A 19,177-nucleotide genomic window follows, 5' to 3' on the forward strand; every position below is an offset into this window, starting at 1 on the left:
GAAAGGAAAATCCGGTCGCTGGAACTACCCCGAGGAGGGTAGGGGTCGAGGATATCTCCTCAACCCCAATAACTAATTTCAGCCCTCAAAGTAATGACGCCAAGAAGGTAGGGGGAAGACTCCTACAATTTTATTCCAACTGGACCAGAATAACTCAGAACCCTTGGGTTCTACAGATTATACAAGAAGGGTACAAAATAGAATTCTCCTCCATTCCTCCAGAGAAGTTTCTAATAACCAGGTACCGATCAAGAGATCTTCATCAGATCCTTATCCTGGACATCCAAAAACTGCTACAATTAAAAGCGATTATTCCAGTTCCCTACAGCGAAAGATTCAAGGGCCACTATTCGAAAATGTTCTTGGTCAAGAAACCAAACGGTTCTTACAGGATGATAATCGACCTGAAGTTATTGAACAGATGGGTGAAATATCGCAAATTCAAAATGGAGTCTATCAAATCAACTATCCCTCTAATAAGAGAAGAAGCATCAATGTGAACGATCGATTTAAAGGATGCGTACTATCGCGTCCCTATCCACCCCGCTTACCAGAGATTCCTCAGATTCGCGATTCAGAACTGTCCTTCTGTTCTCCACTTCCAATTTGTCTCCTCTTCGGCATTTCCTCTGCCCCCAGAATCTTTACAAAGATCATGGCAGAGATTATGCCATTCTTAAGAAATCAGTGCATAGTGATTATCCCATATCTAGATGACTTCCTGCTGACAGCGGATACTCTGTCTATCCTAAACAGCCATCGGTTACAGGTTCTTTCCCTACTACAGGAATTGGGATGGATAATCAACTTTGAGAAGTCAAGTCTTCCTCCCCAAAAACAGAAGGTCTTCTTAGGAGTGCTGCTAGACTCCTCCCTTCAACATTCCTTCCTCCCAAGGGAGAAACAACAACTTCTAATGACAGAAGTGAGAAAATTTTGGGGAAAGAGCACCTGTTCCATAAGAGAAGGAATGCAGATGTTGGGATTGATGTCGTCTTGCATCTAATCCATTCCATGGTGTCAGTTTCACTCCAGACCTTTACAAAATCTGATCCTATCCCGGTGGAATCGAAAACGGGACTCCTTGAATTTAAGAATTCAGATTTCCGAAACGGTGAAATCTTCTCTCCACTGGAGGCTTTGCCCAAACAGCATAAGCAAGGGGGTCCCCTGGAGAACTTCTCCTTATGTGGTAATTACCACAGATGCCAGCAAACCGGGCTGGGGGTCGGTGATCCAAGACAGGCATTTTCAAGGCATATCGCCTGTTCAGATGAAGTACATGTCCTCAAACTTCAGAGAATTAAGGGCTGTATGGGAGACATTCATAACCGCTTCGTCCATCATAAAAGGGATGCACGTAAGAATCTTATCGGACAACGTAACAACTGTGTCCTTTCTTCGCCATCAAGCGGGAACAAGACGCACCCATCTTCAAGCCCTTTCTGCACAAATTTTTAGTTGGGCAGAAGAAAATGAGAACCTATCGGCAGACTTCCTAAGTCGGGAGAAATTAGATCCTGGAGAATGGTCCCTGAACAGGAAAATTTTTCCGTCCTTAACCAAGAGGTGGGGTTATCCCCAGATAGGTCTATTTGCCACGAGGAAAAATTCCCAGGTAAAAACTTTCTACTCCCTAAATATCAAAGACAACCCGTTGTGGGTAGATGCATTATCCCAACCCTGGGACATGGATCTGGCCTATGCCTTTCCTCCATTTCCTCTAATACCAGTGGTATTAATAAAAATCCAGGAAGATTTGACAAAACTCATCATCATTCTTCCGTATTGGCCAAAAAGAAGCTGGTTCCCAATCCTAAAGTACCTGGCATTGGAGGACCCTATTGTGCTCCCAGTCTAGAAGAATCTTCTCTCCCAGGGTCCCTTATTCTTTCAGGGAATAGAAACTATGAAGTTGTCAGCCTGGATCCTGAAAGGCAGAACTTGAGAAACCACGGTTTATCAGACGAGGTAATTTCAACTATCTTATTAAGCCATAAAGAAGTTAACTCGAAAATCTATCAAAAAATTTGGAAGAAATTATGTTCCTGGTATGGAGATCCGGGACCAGACCCCCTTTCTTCCCAACATCACGAAGATCCTACATTTCTTGCAATCAGGATTCAAAAAAGGGCTTAGCCCTAGTACCTTAACCCCTTAAGGACACGGCCAATTTTAGCCTTGAGGACAGAGCAATTTTTTTTATATTTCCCTCTTTGCATCCTGACGCTCATAACGCTTTTATTTTTTGTACGACGTAGTTATATGAGACTTTGTCTTTTGCTGGACGAGTTGTACTTTATGTACGTACCATTTTTTGGTACAAATACATTATCGTTTAATTTCGATACATTTTTAATTAGATTAAAATGCAGAAAAAAAGCAGTTGTGCAGCAGTTTTAATATTTTATTTTTTACACCATACACCGATCATAATAAATAATGGTATATATTTGTTGTACAGGTTGTTACGGTCGTGGCGATACCAAATATGTCTATATTATTTCATGTTTTGGGACTTATATTTTAAAAAGTTTATTTATTATAAAAAATGTGTGTTTCTGTGTATTTTATTTTATTTATTTACCATTATTTTTTTTTTACATTCATTTAACTTTTTTTTTAATCCCATAAAGGGATTTATCATTTTGATTTTTATTTTGTAACTGTAATGTACTGGCATATATCTATATGCCAGTACATTAGCCTGTTACTGATTGTACACAGGCAGTTGTTAGGGCATACCTCAGTATGCCCTAACAACAGGAAATATGTTCAGACAGCCCTGGGGTCCTTCACTGGACCCTGGGCTGTCTGGCCATATGAGTTGTTGGCTTTGATCGCGTCACAGTTATTTTCTGTGACGCGATCAATGTGCAGTCCCCTCTCCTTGAACGCCGCGATCAGCTGTCATCGCGGCGTTCAAAGGGTCAACAGCGGAGAGAAGATGTTTCTCTCCTCTCCGCTGCCAGAGCGGGGCCGTGGCTGTGTATTACAGCCGTTGCCCTGCTCTCGATCGCGCGCACAGACGCGCGCAGGGACGGCTGTCACACAGGACGAGTATGCTCGTACTAATGCGCGAAGTGCTCGCCGCTCAGGACGAGCATACTCGTCCTGTGTCGGCAACCAGTTAAAAGTGCAGATTTCAGCTTTAAGTAATTTTTCAGAAGATTCACTCAAGCAGTTTCTAAAGTGAAACCTTCCCTAAAGAAATCCGTACCTACATGGGATTTGAATGTAGTGTTAACGGCTCTTTGCGATCTCCCCTTTGAGCCGCTCGAAACGATTAGTATGCATTTTTTAACTCTAAAAGCTGCATTCTTAGTCGCTATTACATCAGCAAGAAGGATTGGAGAAATCCAATCTCTGTCGGTCATAGAACCCTACCTAAAAGTACAAAAAACAAGATCATTCTAAATCTAGATCCTTCCTTTATTCCGAAAGTATCTACTGCCTTCCATAGGGAACAATAAATAATTCTACCTTCCTTTTGTCCAGATTCTAAAGACCAACAAGAAGAAAAATTCCATTGCCTGGATGTCAGGCGAACAATTCTTCAGTATCCAGATAGAACCTCCTCTTGGAGACCAGATAAAAATCTATTTCTCCTTTATGAGGGAAAAAATAGAGGAAAGAAAGCCTCAAAATGCTCTCTAGCTAGATGGGTAAAAACTACCATACAAGAAGCCTACAAGTCCCAAGGACTATGTGCTCCACAAGGCATTAAAGCCCATTCAACGAGGGCAGTTTCGGCATCCTGGGCAGAAAGAAGGGAAGCCTCTATGGACCAGATCTGCAGAGCTGCCACCTGGTCAAGCCATCATACGTTTTGCAAACACTATAGACTAGAAACAAAAATGGTGTGTAGAAAAGGCAGATCCAGCACTCGAATGTTAAAAAATTAGATTTTTATTTAGGTCATTTTAAAAATAGGGATAAAACAACAATCCCGGGACCACGCTTACGCGTTTCAGACCATTAGGGTCCTTAATCATAGCTCAGACTAGATGTTGTGTCAGATACTGATTTAAGTTTTGGACAAAGTCCTCCAATCCGTAGTCCCGCCCTGAGCATTATAATTTGGTATTGCTCCTGTGGTGCTGTCATGAGCAATGTACTGGAAAGTAGGAATTAGACCTACCGGTAATTGTATTTCCCGGAATCCATCATGACAGCACCCTTACATTCCCTCCCTTATTGAAATTCTGATTTGTGCAAGTAACATGTCAGTTATTATCTCTAGAAATAAAATAGGGTTGCATCCATCCTGGTGTAGTAATTGAAAAACACTGGCAAGCGGGTGGTGGGAGGGGCCTTTTAACCTCTCTGTCTTCCTGTCCCTATAGAGGTCAATAGGGCAACCTCCTGTGGTGCTGTCATGATGGATTCATGGAAATACAATTACTGGTAGGTCTAATTCCTACTATACTTCTCAATATTGAATTTGCAACACCAAGAAGGGCGAGCCATAAAGTTATGATAATCGAGGAAGTAGCATGTGTAGCTAAAATCTGGAAATGATCACATTTTCCAGCTCCAATCTGTGGCATGTGGGAGCGGCATAAAAGCCAAATTAAAAGCAACTTTTTTTTTTAGCCATATAAAACCTCAAAAATCGGATCAAGTGGTGTGGGATGATTGTGCAATGCCTCCTTGTTCGTTGACGTGCCAGTTATCGTCACTTGTCACAAACTGAGAGGCACAGAAACATTGAACTGAGAGACCTTGGTTTACCACCCCGATAGATCGCTATGCACCTAGGCCGAGATGTCCGCTCTCTTCAACGTTGCGTGTCCCAGAGATTGGGAGAACCACAACGAACGGGAATGACAGTAAGAGGTGCACGAAGGCGAGCTTCTTCACGAACGAATCATCTGACTGGAGGAATGGCGCTTAGTGATCTGTTCTGTACTGCAAGTTAAATTGGACAACAGATTCCAAGCCTAGGGCAGCAACCAGTGTCAACATTAACCATCACAAGGCGTTTGTATGACATTGGGCTACGAGCCAGACATCCAGCTACAGGTGTTCCATTCACCACACGCCACTTCTCTCAAAGGCTATCATGGTGCAGAGCAAGACTGCAATGGAGGCTGGAATGGAGGTCGATCCTCTTTAGTGATGAGTCCCGCTTTTGTCTCAGATGCAATGATAGCCGGAGATTGATCTGGAGACCATGTGGGCAACGCCATAAAGAGGCCTTCACAAGGGAACGTCACACCGGTCCTACTCCTGGGATTATGGTGTGGGGTGGCATAATGTATGGTAGCCGGACCCCTCTAGTCTTCATTTCAGGTATGCTATCATCTCAGCATTACATTCATTTGGTCGTGGAAACAGTCGTATGGCAGTTTCTCCAAAATCTGGCAGAAGCCGTTTTTCAACAGGACAACACCAGGTCGCATGTTGCTTGTGCTACTGTTGTCAGCCTGCTTGGACTAAACGTGCTGCCATGGCCTGTAGCATCTCCAGACTTGTCTCATATCGAGCACATCTGGAATGTCATTGGTCGGCAATTGCAAAGGGAGCTGCTATCAGCCAATTTTGAAGATTTGCGTGCCCAAGTCCATTCAGCGTGGCATAACATTCGTCAGGCAACCACTAATAACCTCATTGATAGCATGCCAAGGTGTGTATGTGCGTGTATTTCTGCACGTGGCGCTCATACTCTATATTGAATAAATCAAGATGTCTGGAATATTTTGTTTCCATTTTCTTTATCATCTTAATATGTCCATCGATCCTGTGATTGCACAATTCCAAAACGTTTCCTTCTTGGTGTTGAGGTGTGTATATATGTTCGTGTGTATGTATATGTGTGTATATATAATGTGTGTGTGTGTGTGTGTGTGTGTGTGTGTGTGTGTGTGTATATCATTTTTTATTATTTCTACAGCTTTAAGTGGAATGGAATTATTTGAATGCATATTTTTATGTAGATACCTATCTGAGAAGTTACCCTTCAGAAAACCAGGATTATTATGTGCCTAATAAGAAATCATTAGGAGAAAAGCCTTTGCCTTTACGGTTTGACTGGAGAGATAAAAAGTTGGTGACAGGAGTGAAAAATCAGCTGGATGTAAGTAACATAGAAAAATATGGATTTTTTCGTTTGCTATTTTATGTAAAATGTTGAAGCTTTGTTGATGGCAATACTACGGCTGTTTTCACACTGGCATCATCACTTCTGTTTATAATGGAAGCCATGACACTGTGCCAGATCTGCCATCCTGTAAGGTGCGGCCTGGAGGGTATGCGGCCCGGGCAGGCTGGCTTGCTGTAGACACGTTACAGACTTGACCAAGGGCCGCCCCTCCCTGATACAGGGGTTGGTCTGGCAAATGAACTAGGAGGCAAAAAATGGCTGCTCACCACTGGCTATTCGTAGGACGTTCCTGCACGCACCCACCACTGCTTACATGCGTGTACACCACACAATGGGGATACTCCTGGCTCAACCCACCGCTTTCTCTTCAGGACCTCTGCTGTAGGTCCGAAGATCAGCACCAATGTCAACAGGAGCTTTCCAGCAGCTCGATCTCCTCAGCAGCTTTTTCTCGCAACACACTATAGCCTAGGTTACACCAACTTCCTCCTGACACTGGACACTGTTTGGTGGGATCACTGTCATTTTATAAGCTAAGCGCTGCGCCAAGCCTTATGATGCACCGTAGCCACGCTGCTTCGTCATCACCCTGCACCTGGAGCCATTCACCTTAACTGTTAACAAACAAAACTTAGAATGCAGCATATCAACACCAGCATGATACATACAAATCAAATATAAAGTTCAGTATAGCCCTCCAGAGCAAGATGACCTGGAGTAACACAACAACTCAAGCATACAGGCCACTGCTGGCCACATAATTGCAACACAATACAGTGGCCGGACTGACCACTCGTCCTCCGGATACCGCCACCTAGTGGTGAAAATCTGGAGATAACCTCAGACAATAGCGCTACTTAATGGTACAGTGCACATATTAAACTGTCATAATATTTACAATGCCACGGATGGTCCAAAATACAATGAAGCATATAAAGAAACATAACATCACTTTTTAAATTTTATCTCCCATGCCTTATGATCCGACAGATCCACAAGGCGACTGACAGACTCCATGGACTTATGAGGTCTGTCAGGGTTCCATCAAGGTTTCTGCAGCTTTGACAGAAAGAATAGCATTGTCCCATATAACCTGGAATTTATAAATCCTGCATGATTATTTTTTTTACTGAATTCATATAAATCTAAATGCATACATTTGCGCCCTCTATGCTAATCATATATAGATACTGCCTGAATTAGGATCGCTAAAAACTCTTTAATTTATTCATATTAAAACTGGGCTAACCTAGCCAAACTTTCTAAGTATCAGGCTAAGCAAGCAGGGAACAATCTAGGTAGAGTTCAGCAGGGATGAAGTAGCTATAGCCTAGCCTGCCAAAACATTGCACTATCTCTAACCCAGATAAACAGACCAAATAAAGCTGTACCCTGCCTGGACTAGGTATTGAGAAAATTGTTTCTCTATCAACGCATTTGTGAGTCACCTAACGCGTTTCAACATCCCTTTATTGTGTGACTTCATCCCTGCTGAACTCTACCTAGATTGTTCCCTGCTTGGTTAGCCTGATACTTTGAAATTTTGGCTAGGTTATCCAAGTTTTAATACTAATAAATTAAAGCGTTTTTAGCGATCCTAATTCAGGCGGTATCTATATATGATGAATTTTTTTATCACTGGTTCAGTGTCCACATGCAATTTTAGAACATTTGGCTCCAGGGTCCGACAGGTTGCTGATGTGACAGGAGACTGAAGACCAGCCTTCAGCAACCCACAGTCAGTCCTGCTAAACATCTCCAGACTTTGTGCATATGGCTATAAAACATATGTGTCAGAGGTTTAGAGAGTCTGGCATTGTTAAAAGTTTGCAAGAGGTCAGGAAGATGTCCAAGTGCAGTGCTTCTTTTCTGTCCTCTACCTCTATATGCCCTAATAGTAGGAAACCGCCAAAATATGTCAAACTTTTGAGTTTTATCTTAGATAACAGCGCTGTGGCAGTTGCTGTCTGGTAACGATTCCTTTTTGAGCTCTGTGTACTAGAATAGTTAGAAAATAATAAGCTATTTGATGGTCAATTGAAGCAGAGCTACACGAACACTTACACATCATATATACCCCACAACAGAACCATGAATACTTCACGTCCTGCTGGAAGCTATGCAGTGGTCGGTGCTGAAAGCAGAAGGCTCCGTACTCTGTATAGCGGCCGTGCTGGGTTACTGCAGCTCCGCTTTTATTCACTTGAATAGGATCAGAGTTCTTCAGCATGGCCGCTATACAGTGGTCGGAGCCTTCTGCTTCCGACATCGACCACTGCATAGCTTCCGGCTGCCCCCAGGCGCCGGAACAGCTGATCGGTGCGGCATCCGGGTGTCGGACCCCCACTGATCATATACCGATGATCTATCCTGTGAATAGTATTTTGGAAGAAAACCTGGCACTCAAAATTCTTTGTTTTTTAAAAATAATTTTATTTGCAATCCACATTCTTAGAGAATGTGACGTTTCAGTCAAAATAACAAGACCTTTTTCAAACAGTCTGTAAAATTAATAAAGAAGTTTTTTCTATTAACCACCAATAACAATATTCATGTCATCACCATCAAAAAGCTAATATGAAAATAAACATATCAATATAAACAAATGTTCTACATACTGCATTATATATGATCAGAAAATTAAACAAAACTGCTCCTATGTTCCAGATATTGCGAATCATATCTTATTATACATAGGAAACGAATATGAGCAATATTCATTTGGAAAAAGTTGTACATATCTATAACATATGAGTAGTTTTGTTTAATTTTTTGATCATATATAATGCAGTATGTAGAACATTTGTTTATATTAATAGGATTATTTTCATATTAGCTTTTTGATGGTGATGACATGAATATTGTTATTGGTTGTTAATAGAAAAAACGTCTTTATTAATTTTACAGACTGTTTGAAAAAGGTCTTGTTATTTTGACCGAAACGTCGCATTTTCTAATTCTGTGAACTGCAAATAAAATTATTTTTCAAAAACAAAGAATTTTTGGAGTGCCAGGTTTTCTTCAAAAATACTACGGAGTTGAACCGTACCTGAGCACCCTTCTATACTGAGTGCCGTGGTTTCTTCGATAATAATTATCCTGTGGATAGGTCATTAGTATAAAAAAGCGCCCTATGACCGGACAACCCCTTTAAGGGGCTAGAGTACCTAGGCACCAGGAACAGAGACGTAAGTAAAGTATACTTATATACACAGTTACTGTATGTTAATGATTCCAAATGTCGTTTCTTGATCTAACCCTTGCCCTGTTCCTTACTTATTCTGGAAAATGCTCAAATAAAATGTTTTGGTTTCTTTTTAGTGCGGTGCCTGTTGGGCCTTCAGTATAGTTGGTGCTATAGAGTCTGCTCACGCCATCACAGGACAACCACTTGAGGACCTCAGCGTGCAGCAGGTCATTGACTGTTCTTACTTGGATAGAGGCTGCAATGGTGGATCCACAGACAGCGCTCTGAAATGGCTGCGTCAGGTTGTTATATTTATTACGCATAGTTTAGCTATTCTTAGACAGACATCAGGTGCATGCTGTTATATAGCTACTAATGTGTGGATTGCAATATCCATTTTTTTTTATTGCAATGCTGATGGTTTCTTTAGAAAAACTGTTAAGAAGTGTTGTATATTTTTTTCAGTCTCAGACAAAAATTGTGAAGTCTTCTGAATATCCGTTTAAAGCAAGAACTGGAACATGTCATTATTTTTCTCTGACAGAATATGGGGTTTCCATAAAGGGATATGAAGCTTATGACTTCAGGTAAACTTTTTTCTTTTACTTCTGGAAACTTCTTCTGCATAAATTATTTGAAGCATCAAAGATTGTCAAAATCCCAAAGCATTTATAGGAAATCTACTGCAGATAGAAAGCAGAAGTCCTGATGGGATTGCAATTCGGTCATGGTAACACAGGGGAGTATTGGTAAATGCAGTTTTGTTTTCTGTTTTTAGATTAGAAATTCTAGTTTTCTCTAATGATTTCTTCAGCAACACTAAATGCATGCGGGACATACAGAAGAACAAGGAGGGTGGGGAGGGCAGCCTAAAGGGGGTTAAATCCACAACAAAAATGTACATGCTGCAGATTTTAAAATCCGCACCGCAGGTAAATTTTTCAATGCGGAAAAAATCTGCAGCATGTAGAGGAGATTTGTCCAAATCCCATCTACATGGCTGGTACTGCGTTCTGCTATAGATATTCCAATCCGCAAATCCAGACATAAGATCCGCAGCGTTTACATCCCATGAGGAACCAGCCTAATTTGGCCACATAGTCCTGGTAGGAAGCGCGCCGGTCTGCCTACTATCATCAAATGCATGTTAACTGTGATGGTATACAAATCCGTCATCTCCAACCTATGACTCTCTCTAGCTGTGGCTAAACTCCAACCCCCAGCATATCCTAATAGCATAGTTGCAGTTTTGCAACAGCTGTAGAGCCATAGGTTGGAGAATGCTGTCCTACACGATTAGCACAGATTTTTGCATAATATAGGAGGTATTTCCAAAGGTTTAGATATAGTGGATGCATTATTGAATTACAAAAATATTTTAGTTTTTCTGTTAAACAATGGCATATATTTCTTCAGTAACTGTGAAGAGGAAATGATGAACCTGTTGATTTGGGTTGGCCCAGTGGCAGTCATAGTGGATGCAGTGAGCTGGCAGGATTATCTTGGAGGTATAATTCAGCATCACTGTTCCAGTGGACATTCCAATCATGCTGTCCTAGTGGTTGGTTTTGATAAAACAGGTAAGCTGGACACACATCTTATTGTCATTATCTTATACTATGATGGCCGTACTATACCGGTGTGACTGCAGCTCTGTAAAGACTCCGGTTGTGGCAATATGCAAACATACCCATATATAAATATATACTTTTGTTTAACATCATGAATGGCATTCATAATTAGGAAGCAGGAATTGACCACTTTATATACTATTGGGTGAGCAAGTAATGAGTATCATATGTACAACTGTACTAAAACTAATGGACCCTGCATTCAAAATACCATCTGGGAACTTCCAATGGATGTTTCCCTTGGCACCAAAGTGCTATAATGGCCAAAGTATATACGACTTTGAAATGACCATTTGATTGTAAGTTACAAAGACCAACTACAAAATCATCCTTTTTGCCAATAACCTATATATTCACACGGGGAATTATTTTTCTACATTAGATAAAATTGTTTGGCTCTGCATACAACCATGTATTGGCTATAACAACTATTTTATATATTTTTTTTAAATAGCAAATATAAGTAAGCTGACAACTCCTGTGGAATCTGTAATAGTGGGCAAATTGGTTGCCACACAACTTTCCAAGAGGAGAAGGAAAGGGTAGAGATCTTTTAGTATAAGCTCCAGTCAAGCTGAGTTATGTTGTGTTGTTTGTTTTGCTTTTTGTTTTTAGATTATTCTCCTTTGTTTACAGGTGACGTTCCTTACTGGATAGTAAAGAACTCTTGGGGTACATCTTGGGGTATAGATGGATATGTGCATGTTAAAATGGGGCAGAACTTGTGCGGTGAGTTAATTTTCATAACTACTTTGTGTTGGTAACTGAATTATGCTAAAAGACGATGTTCAATACAAGAAAAAAAGTGTTTGCACTTTTTCTAGCAACTGCACCACATCTGCCCAGGGGTTTTGTCTGGTGTTGCAGTAAAGCACCATTCACTTTAATGAGGAGGAGCTGCAATACCAGACACCGCTACCAAAAAAAGAAGAGATTCTTCTTTTCTGATCCTAAACAGCTCATTTAAAGTACTTTAGTCACTTAAACATTCCACCCTAATTAAGCTTGTCATAAATTCTGGAGTGATGTGGAGCTTGGAGCGTTGTCCAAGGGCTGCATGAACTAGGCAACGTCTCAGGCCCACAGGGCAACCAGTCCTCCGTTGCTTTTTCACAAGTCCATCATTACAGGATTCCCCTAGTCCCCTCACTAGGCCCCACTACAGCTTCCCCTGGGTTTGAGCACAGTACCCTTACCCGCCGTCTGATTTCCACAGCCCTAGTAGACTCCCCAGAGCTAGATCCTCTGTCCGACAATAATCTAAAGCCATCAAAGTTTCAGCGATTGCCTGCACTGTCAAGTCACCCTCTACTGCGACCTGCATCTATTAGGTTCCAGATTCTATAAGCCTCATAATAGCTCTGTGATGCCTACTACTGACTGCTTTGTATCGTGACTTCTACAACAGCTTCGCAGGGCACTGTGGCCTGCCCATCAATGAACAAGTTAGACAAAATAACAATGACAAAGAGTGCAGCACAATAAAATGACATGAAATGCCTGAACAGTCCCTTAGCAGTTTGCAGTCCTTTTCTTAAAGTGACAGACAACTATTTACACACAGGATACTGGTACAGTCCATAAAATGTGAATGGGGATACTTGGTTCACCCTCTTTACAAGCCTCCCCCCTTTCCCTACCCCTCTGTATACATGGTGGTAGACTGGTGCATGGGGAGCGCCCCCTCATAGATAAAGCAGTCATAACTATGAGTCAGATGTATTCTTAATTCCGTTCTAGACTGGTACCTATACACGTGAGGGTTTTGTTCAGGTTTGCAATATGTTTTGTGCCGTTAGTAATAATAGCAGTGCGTCCCTGTTCACATACAGTACTATGCTGCCCTTAAACAGTATGATGACATATTGGTTTTAAGTCTTTTAATATGTACCAACATATATTTTACATGTAAAGGTGAACGGCAGCAGTTTATTTTTCAAATAAAATGAATACGGCCATCTGATTATATAGTGTATATGAAGTTCATGGCTGCTTCATCTCTTCTGATCCTGTTAGACAGTATATCCTTAGGTTGGGTTTTCGTTTTGCGGACCTGGTGCATATTTTTTGCTGCGATATCCGCAGTAATTCTTTCAAAGAAACGCACCAAAACCGCAGCGTGAAAGCCCAGCCTTAGCAACTAATCCCTCTGAAATTAAACCCTCATTTCTTTAAATGGATCTATGATGAGTTGGGAATGAGCTTGGAGCTGAAAAAGCAGAAAAAAAATCATCTGTTTTAATTTTAACGCCACCCAAAACTGAATGAGCAATTATTAGAGAAATTCAGTGGGTATAATGTACTATCAAATAAATCTGTTTTGTTGGATCTCTGTAAAAAAAAATGCAGTTTGAAAGGTTATGATATTAATATTAATTACTATATTTACCACAATCTGCATAATTATATTTTTTCTATTAAAGGGGTTGTCCCCTCAAATATAAACATTTTATGCTACATTACCCAAAATAGAACCTTTTTTAATTGGAATCAATAAAAAAAAATATTCGTATCTAACTATTGCTCCTACATTCTTGTTATGGTGCCTCCTGCTATTCTTTTGTTTACTTCTCAGTAAGTCCACCTAATATGTTCAGTGCTGGTGAGAAGAATCCGCTTTTAGTGTACTCATTTTTACTGGCTAGCCGTACAATAGCGGGAATCCCTACGCCGCCACCTGTATTCAAGAGGATCCAGGCTGTGGGACAGAGCTACCGAGCATGTGTGACATCGGCAATTGTTAAATTGTCCAGGCTATGAGGGTGCTACTACATGTGCGGCCATGCCGTGGTCGCTGCACAAGTATTGCTGGTTCGGCCGCACGTGTAATAGCACCCTTGAGGGTATTGCAATGGTAATTATTTGGGGTCGGGTTATCTAATTAAGATCCCTTAAATACTACTGTTGTGACGTTATTAGGTCATTTGCAACCAGTGGTCTGACTTGCAGTAGCAAGTGCAGCTCAGTTGCAAAAAATAACTATTTAAAACAAGCATCTAAGCAGGTGTAAACTGTGAGTGTGCACTAGTCTAAAGTGTGCAATTTTGTAAAGATTTTGTTCCTACAATACCCAGAGAGAGAACAAACCACGCTGCACAATTCATCTATAGCACTCTCCTATTCCCACACCTTTTGGTTAGTGTCAAAGGTATTTGGCTGGCCCCAGGGTGTCGGTGCCCCTAGCTAGCCTGGTGGTTAATTCTCTGGATAACATCAGCGAAATGATAACCGGAAAAATTATTGGGGGGTTGAAGATACGGTTGCTGTAAAAGCCTAAAATGCACGGCAGAGTCAAGCAGCTCAGGGTTATAGTTAGTTGAATGTAGAAAAACCGGGTGCATGGTAAAGGTGCAGTAGTCAGGAGGGTCTTCCGGCAATCCAGGGTTCAGTAACAGTGATGTAGTAGAGCTGTGTTGCAATACAGGGAATAATAAGAGTTGTCAGGGACAGAAACAGGGCATAACAATAAGTTCAAAAATAACACAATGGATTCCCTTGGTGTTAAAGGGGTTATCCGGGGACCAAAAATTGTATTGCAATAATATATTTATGTGAAAGAAGTAACTTACTAATGTACTTTAATTTAAAATTCTGTACTAAATGGTGCAGTTCAAACCTTGTGAATTGTTCCCGGAAGTCCTAGAATTTTTCTAATAATGATGACGCGCCAACATGGCTTCGCGTGACTTAGGGCTTGCTTCCTGTGCTGTTCGTGTCAGCGTGTTATCAAGAACATGACCGCAAGGGGCAGTCACATTGCCTATTGCTTGAGCCCCCGAGAAGAGCATCAGCTAGAGCTTTGCTAGGGACTCCAGCACTGCTCCCGACGTCCATATTTGTTCAGTGACTTCAGGGGTTTCCTATCGCTGGAGTTCCCGAGCAGAACATCATCTGATGCTCTGCTCGGGAACTCCAGCGATAGGAAGCCCCTGAAGTCACTGACTATATATGAACAATGACGTTGGCAGAAGTCCTGTAGTCCCCAGGCAGAGCATCAGCTGATGCTCTGCTTTGGAACTCCAGCGATCGGAAGCAGGGCTGGAGTCCCGAGCAAAGCACTAGCTGATGCTCTGCTCGGGGATTCCAGCTATAGGCAATGTGACTGTCCCTTGCGGTCATGTTCCTGATAACACGCCGACACGAACAGCACAGGAAGCAAGCCCTCAGTCATGTGGGGCTGTGTCGGCGCGTCATCATTATTAGAAAAGCTCCAGGACTTCCAGAAACAATTCACGAGGTTTGAAATGCACCATTTAGTACAGAATTTAAAATTAAAGTACATTAGTAAGTTTCTTCTGTTCTCATAAATATATTATTACAATGCAATTTTTGGTCCCCGGATAACCCCTTTTAATGCTACACAGTGTACATCCTGTGCCATGTATGCTGTCTTTGAACAACCGTTTAAGGGGCAAATTGCTGTGCAAGGTGTGTAAGAATTTCTTATTTGGAAGCCCAGATTCTGGGTCTAAATTACCAACTGTCAACACTGCAGGCAATTGACAACATGGAGAGGTGTTTTCTGCTCACTGAAGCAGATGAGAGAAGGAATGGAAGCAGATAAGGGTAGCAATGGAGGATGACGTGGCAGCTAGCTGGATAACAGTTAGGAGGAGGGGAAGAGTGTCAGGGAGACTAGTCCTGATCTGGAACACCCCATTAGGTTTGCTAAGTTGGTGAATGAGGGGGACGTCCGTTCAGGGGTAACACTGCTGCAGCAGGTCACCTCCTCTAGCAACCAGGGCAATGTCTGCTCCAATAAAAAGGCGAATGAGCACCAGACTCTTTTATCGGGGGAAACAGACAGGGAAAGCTGTCACAAAGACCAGGAATACTGACTATTGTGTTGCTTCCGGGTTCTCAGGTTCAGCATATTGTGGATTGAGTTAACAGAATTTTGTGAGGGGCTGGTGAGGACCAAGCAGTGTCAGAATTGTATCTCGGAGACTCCTGTGTCCCAGACCGGAGCTTTTCTTACTGAGCTCGAAAATGCTGGACAGCTTCTCTGCTGAATTTATTGTCTAGGTTCTTGCCTTGGTTGCCTAATTGATGTCGCCCTGTTGGCTCCTTGATAAGCCTGGACCTTGCACTCCCTCCTTGTCAGACTATTGAGCATCCTTCCTCTAGTCTCGTTTTTTAGCCCCCTCTACAAACTGCTGCTGCTGCTTATTTGTGTACCGAACTTGGATTGTTTGATGACCATGTCTCTTCCTCATGCTTCAAACTGTTGCCGCTTAAGTGTGTACCAAACCTGGACTGTTATTGACTATTCTTGCTATTATCGCCCTCATGTCTAATTGTTTTAGTCACTGAATGTCGAATCTACTACAGACCTTGACAAGCGGTCATGGTGCCCATTGGCACCAATGACAAAGTAGGTGAAAGGTCCTTAAACATGATTTCAGGGACTTGGGTAGTAAGCTCATGGCAAGGACCTCAAATGTAGTATTTTCTGAAATACTACCTGTACCACGTGCCACAACATAAGTTTTCATTTATCCTTTAGCTAGTTGACCATGCAGAACGAGAATGCTCATCCTGAGCGGCATGCTTTTCCCGCTTCAAGACAAGCATTCTCGTCCTGCTGATAGTCCAAGCACAGCAAGTGTGCCCGCGCAATCATGAGCTGGCAACTGCTGTTACACAAAGCCCCTGATCAAATGTAAAACCCCAGGGCTGTCTGCCCAGATTTCCTGTTAGACTACACTTTGGCCAGCTGCTACTCCGCTACAGCGGAGCGGCTTAGTGTGTGCACATATCCCACAGCCGTGACGGTATGCTCAGGCCATGGATCCCGCTGGTCTACCCAAGACCGCAATTCAAATGATGCAAGCGGATATGTGTGGCCTCTGGGCACGCAAGGATCAACTAACAGAAACCCAGGCCATGTCCGGTTACGTCAAGGAGAACCTTGAGAGGGGGTTCATCCGTAAATCTTCTTTTCCAGCCGGATTCCTCTTCGTTAAGTAAAAAGATGGATCACTTCAACCATGTATCGATTACTGTGGTTTAAACCAAATCACGGTCAAAAGAAAGTACCCTTTGCCGGTAATCTCAGAGCTCTTAGATCGAATTCGTGGAGCCAAGATTTTTACTAAGCTGGACCTATGTGGGGCTTATAACCTCATCCGGATCTATCAAGTTGACTAATGGAAGACCGCATTAAACACCCAAGATGGTCACTATGAGTATCTCGTGATGCCCTTTGGTCTGTGTAACTCTTTAGCTGAATTTCAGGAATTTGTGAATGACATCTTCCGGGATCTTCCGTATGTCTGTATGCTGGTATATTTGGACGACATCCTGATCACCTCACCAGATCCGACGACGCATCAGAGGCATGTTTGCCAAGTCCTGTCGCGGTTAAGGGGGTTTGCCTATACGCAAAATCTGAGAAGTTCATGTTTGGGAGGAACTGTCTGCCCTTCCTGGGCTACATTGTCTCCGATACAGGACTCCAAATGGCTCCAGAGAAGGTGATGTCCATCTTAGAGTGGCCACGTCCACAGGGCCTTCTGGCTATTCGGCAATTTAAAAATGTTTACCTGCCATTTATCGCAAACGTGGTTCGGAGCGCTTCTGTTTAAAAAAAACTCCAAGTTTAAGTCCCCATGCATACGACCGTAAAATCGCCCGTAATTACGGGCCCATTCATTTCTATGGCCGATGGACACTTTCCCATATGTCTACGGGAGGGTGTCCATGCCGTAGAAACCGGCCGAATTTTTTTTTCTTATTTTACGGACCGCACTCCTATACTTTATAATGGGAGCATGGCCCGTAAAAACGGCCGCCTGCCCGCGGCCGGCCGTGCCAGTAATTACGGGCACGGTCGTGTGCATGGAGCCTAAGGCATTGGTTTGTGGCTTCTACAAACTGTTCTCTCCGGCAGAGCGCAACTACTCCATTGGGGACCGAGAGTTACTGGTTGTCAAGTTGGCTTTGGAGAAATGGAGACATCTGCTGGAAGGCGCTATTCACCCCATAATCCTCTATACAGACTAAAAGATCCTCCCGTATCTTCAGTCTGCGCAACAGTTAAATCCTCATCAAGCCAGATGGTCGCTGTTTTTCGCCCGATTCCAGTTCCTGCTCCACTTCCGCTTTGCAGATAAAAATGTGAGGGCTGATGCTCTATCATCAGCTCCCCAATATATCCTAGATCCTTCCAGAATTATTGCCATTAAAGCTCTGCATATTAGAGACATTCCCTCTGGAAATACTTGTTTGTTCGTCCTGCAGACTGGAAGAGGATTCTCCTCTGGGGATGCAATTCCAAACTGGCTGGGCACCCTGGTGTCAGTAAGAAATGGGACTTAATATCTCGTCATTACTTCATTACTGGGGGCCCACGCTGCCTAGAGATGTTATGGACTATGTTGCTTCTTATACCAATTGTGCCCAAGACAAGTCCTTTCATTCCAAGTATGCTGGTTTGCTTCAGCCCCTGTCCGTTCCTGATGGACCTTGGCAACACATTGCCATAGATTTTATCACCAACCTTCCCCCTTCTGCAAGTTGCACTACTGTCTGGGTCGTGGTGGATCGCTTTTCTAAGATGGCACATTTCATCCCACGAACTGGCCTTCCTTCTGCTCCTCGTTTGGCAAATTTATTTATACAGCATATCTTTTGTCTGCACGGACTGCCCCTTGATATCGTGCCTGATCGGGATGTACAATTTACTTCAAAATTCTGGAGAGCCCGATGTAAACTTCTTGATGTGAAATTGGATTTTCTTCTGCGTATCACCCACAATATAACGGCCAAGTTGAAAGGATTAATCAAATACTAGAAAATTATCTTTGTCATTTCTGCTCAACACGACAACTGGGTGCAGCTCCTTCCTTGGGCCGAGTTATCCTACAACAATCACACAAATGAATCTACTGCCTCTTCCCCGTTCTTCATCGTATGCATGCAACATCCACGTGTTCCTCTTCCTGTGCCTGCTACATCACAAGTACCTGCAGCTAACACTTCATTTGGAGATTTTCTTCACATCTGGCAACAAGTCCTTCATCCTACAGGCGATGGGCCGCATGAAGAAAAATGCTGATAGAAAAAGAAAAAAAAAACCCTCAGTTTCTTCCCGGAGCCAAAGTCTGGTTATCATCGAGGAACATTAGTTTGATAATCCCCTCTTACAAATTTTCCGCAGATTTCTTGGCCCTTTTTGAAGTTCTCCAACAAATCAATCCTGTATCATATAGGCTACGGCTGCCTCCGACTCTCAGAATTCCCAAATACTTC

The 19,177-nt window shown here is 42.6% G+C and overlaps 1 protein-coding gene across 1 annotated transcript in view; it reads left to right on the forward strand.

Annotated features, from left to right (window-relative positions):
* Window positions 1-19,177, forward strand: part of CTSO (cathepsin O) — a 30,398-nt gene that overhangs the window by 6,850 nt on the left and 4,371 nt on the right. The window contains exons 3-7 of the mRNA XM_075860315.1: window positions 5,940-6,079; window positions 9,428-9,595; window positions 9,759-9,880; window positions 10,710-10,873; window positions 11,561-11,653. Coding sequence (XP_075716430.1) covers window positions 5,940-6,079; window positions 9,428-9,595; window positions 9,759-9,880; window positions 10,710-10,873; window positions 11,561-11,653 — 687 coding nt within the window. The remainder of the gene's footprint in view (window positions 1-5,939; window positions 6,080-9,427; window positions 9,596-9,758; window positions 9,881-10,709; window positions 10,874-11,560; window positions 11,654-19,177) is intronic.

Source organism: Rhinoderma darwinii, chromosome 1, assembly GCF_050947455.1.
Source record: "Rhinoderma darwinii isolate aRhiDar2 chromosome 1, aRhiDar2.hap1, whole genome shotgun sequence".
Lineage (NCBI taxonomy): Eukaryota > Metazoa > Chordata > Amphibia > Anura > Rhinodermatidae > Rhinoderma > Rhinoderma darwinii.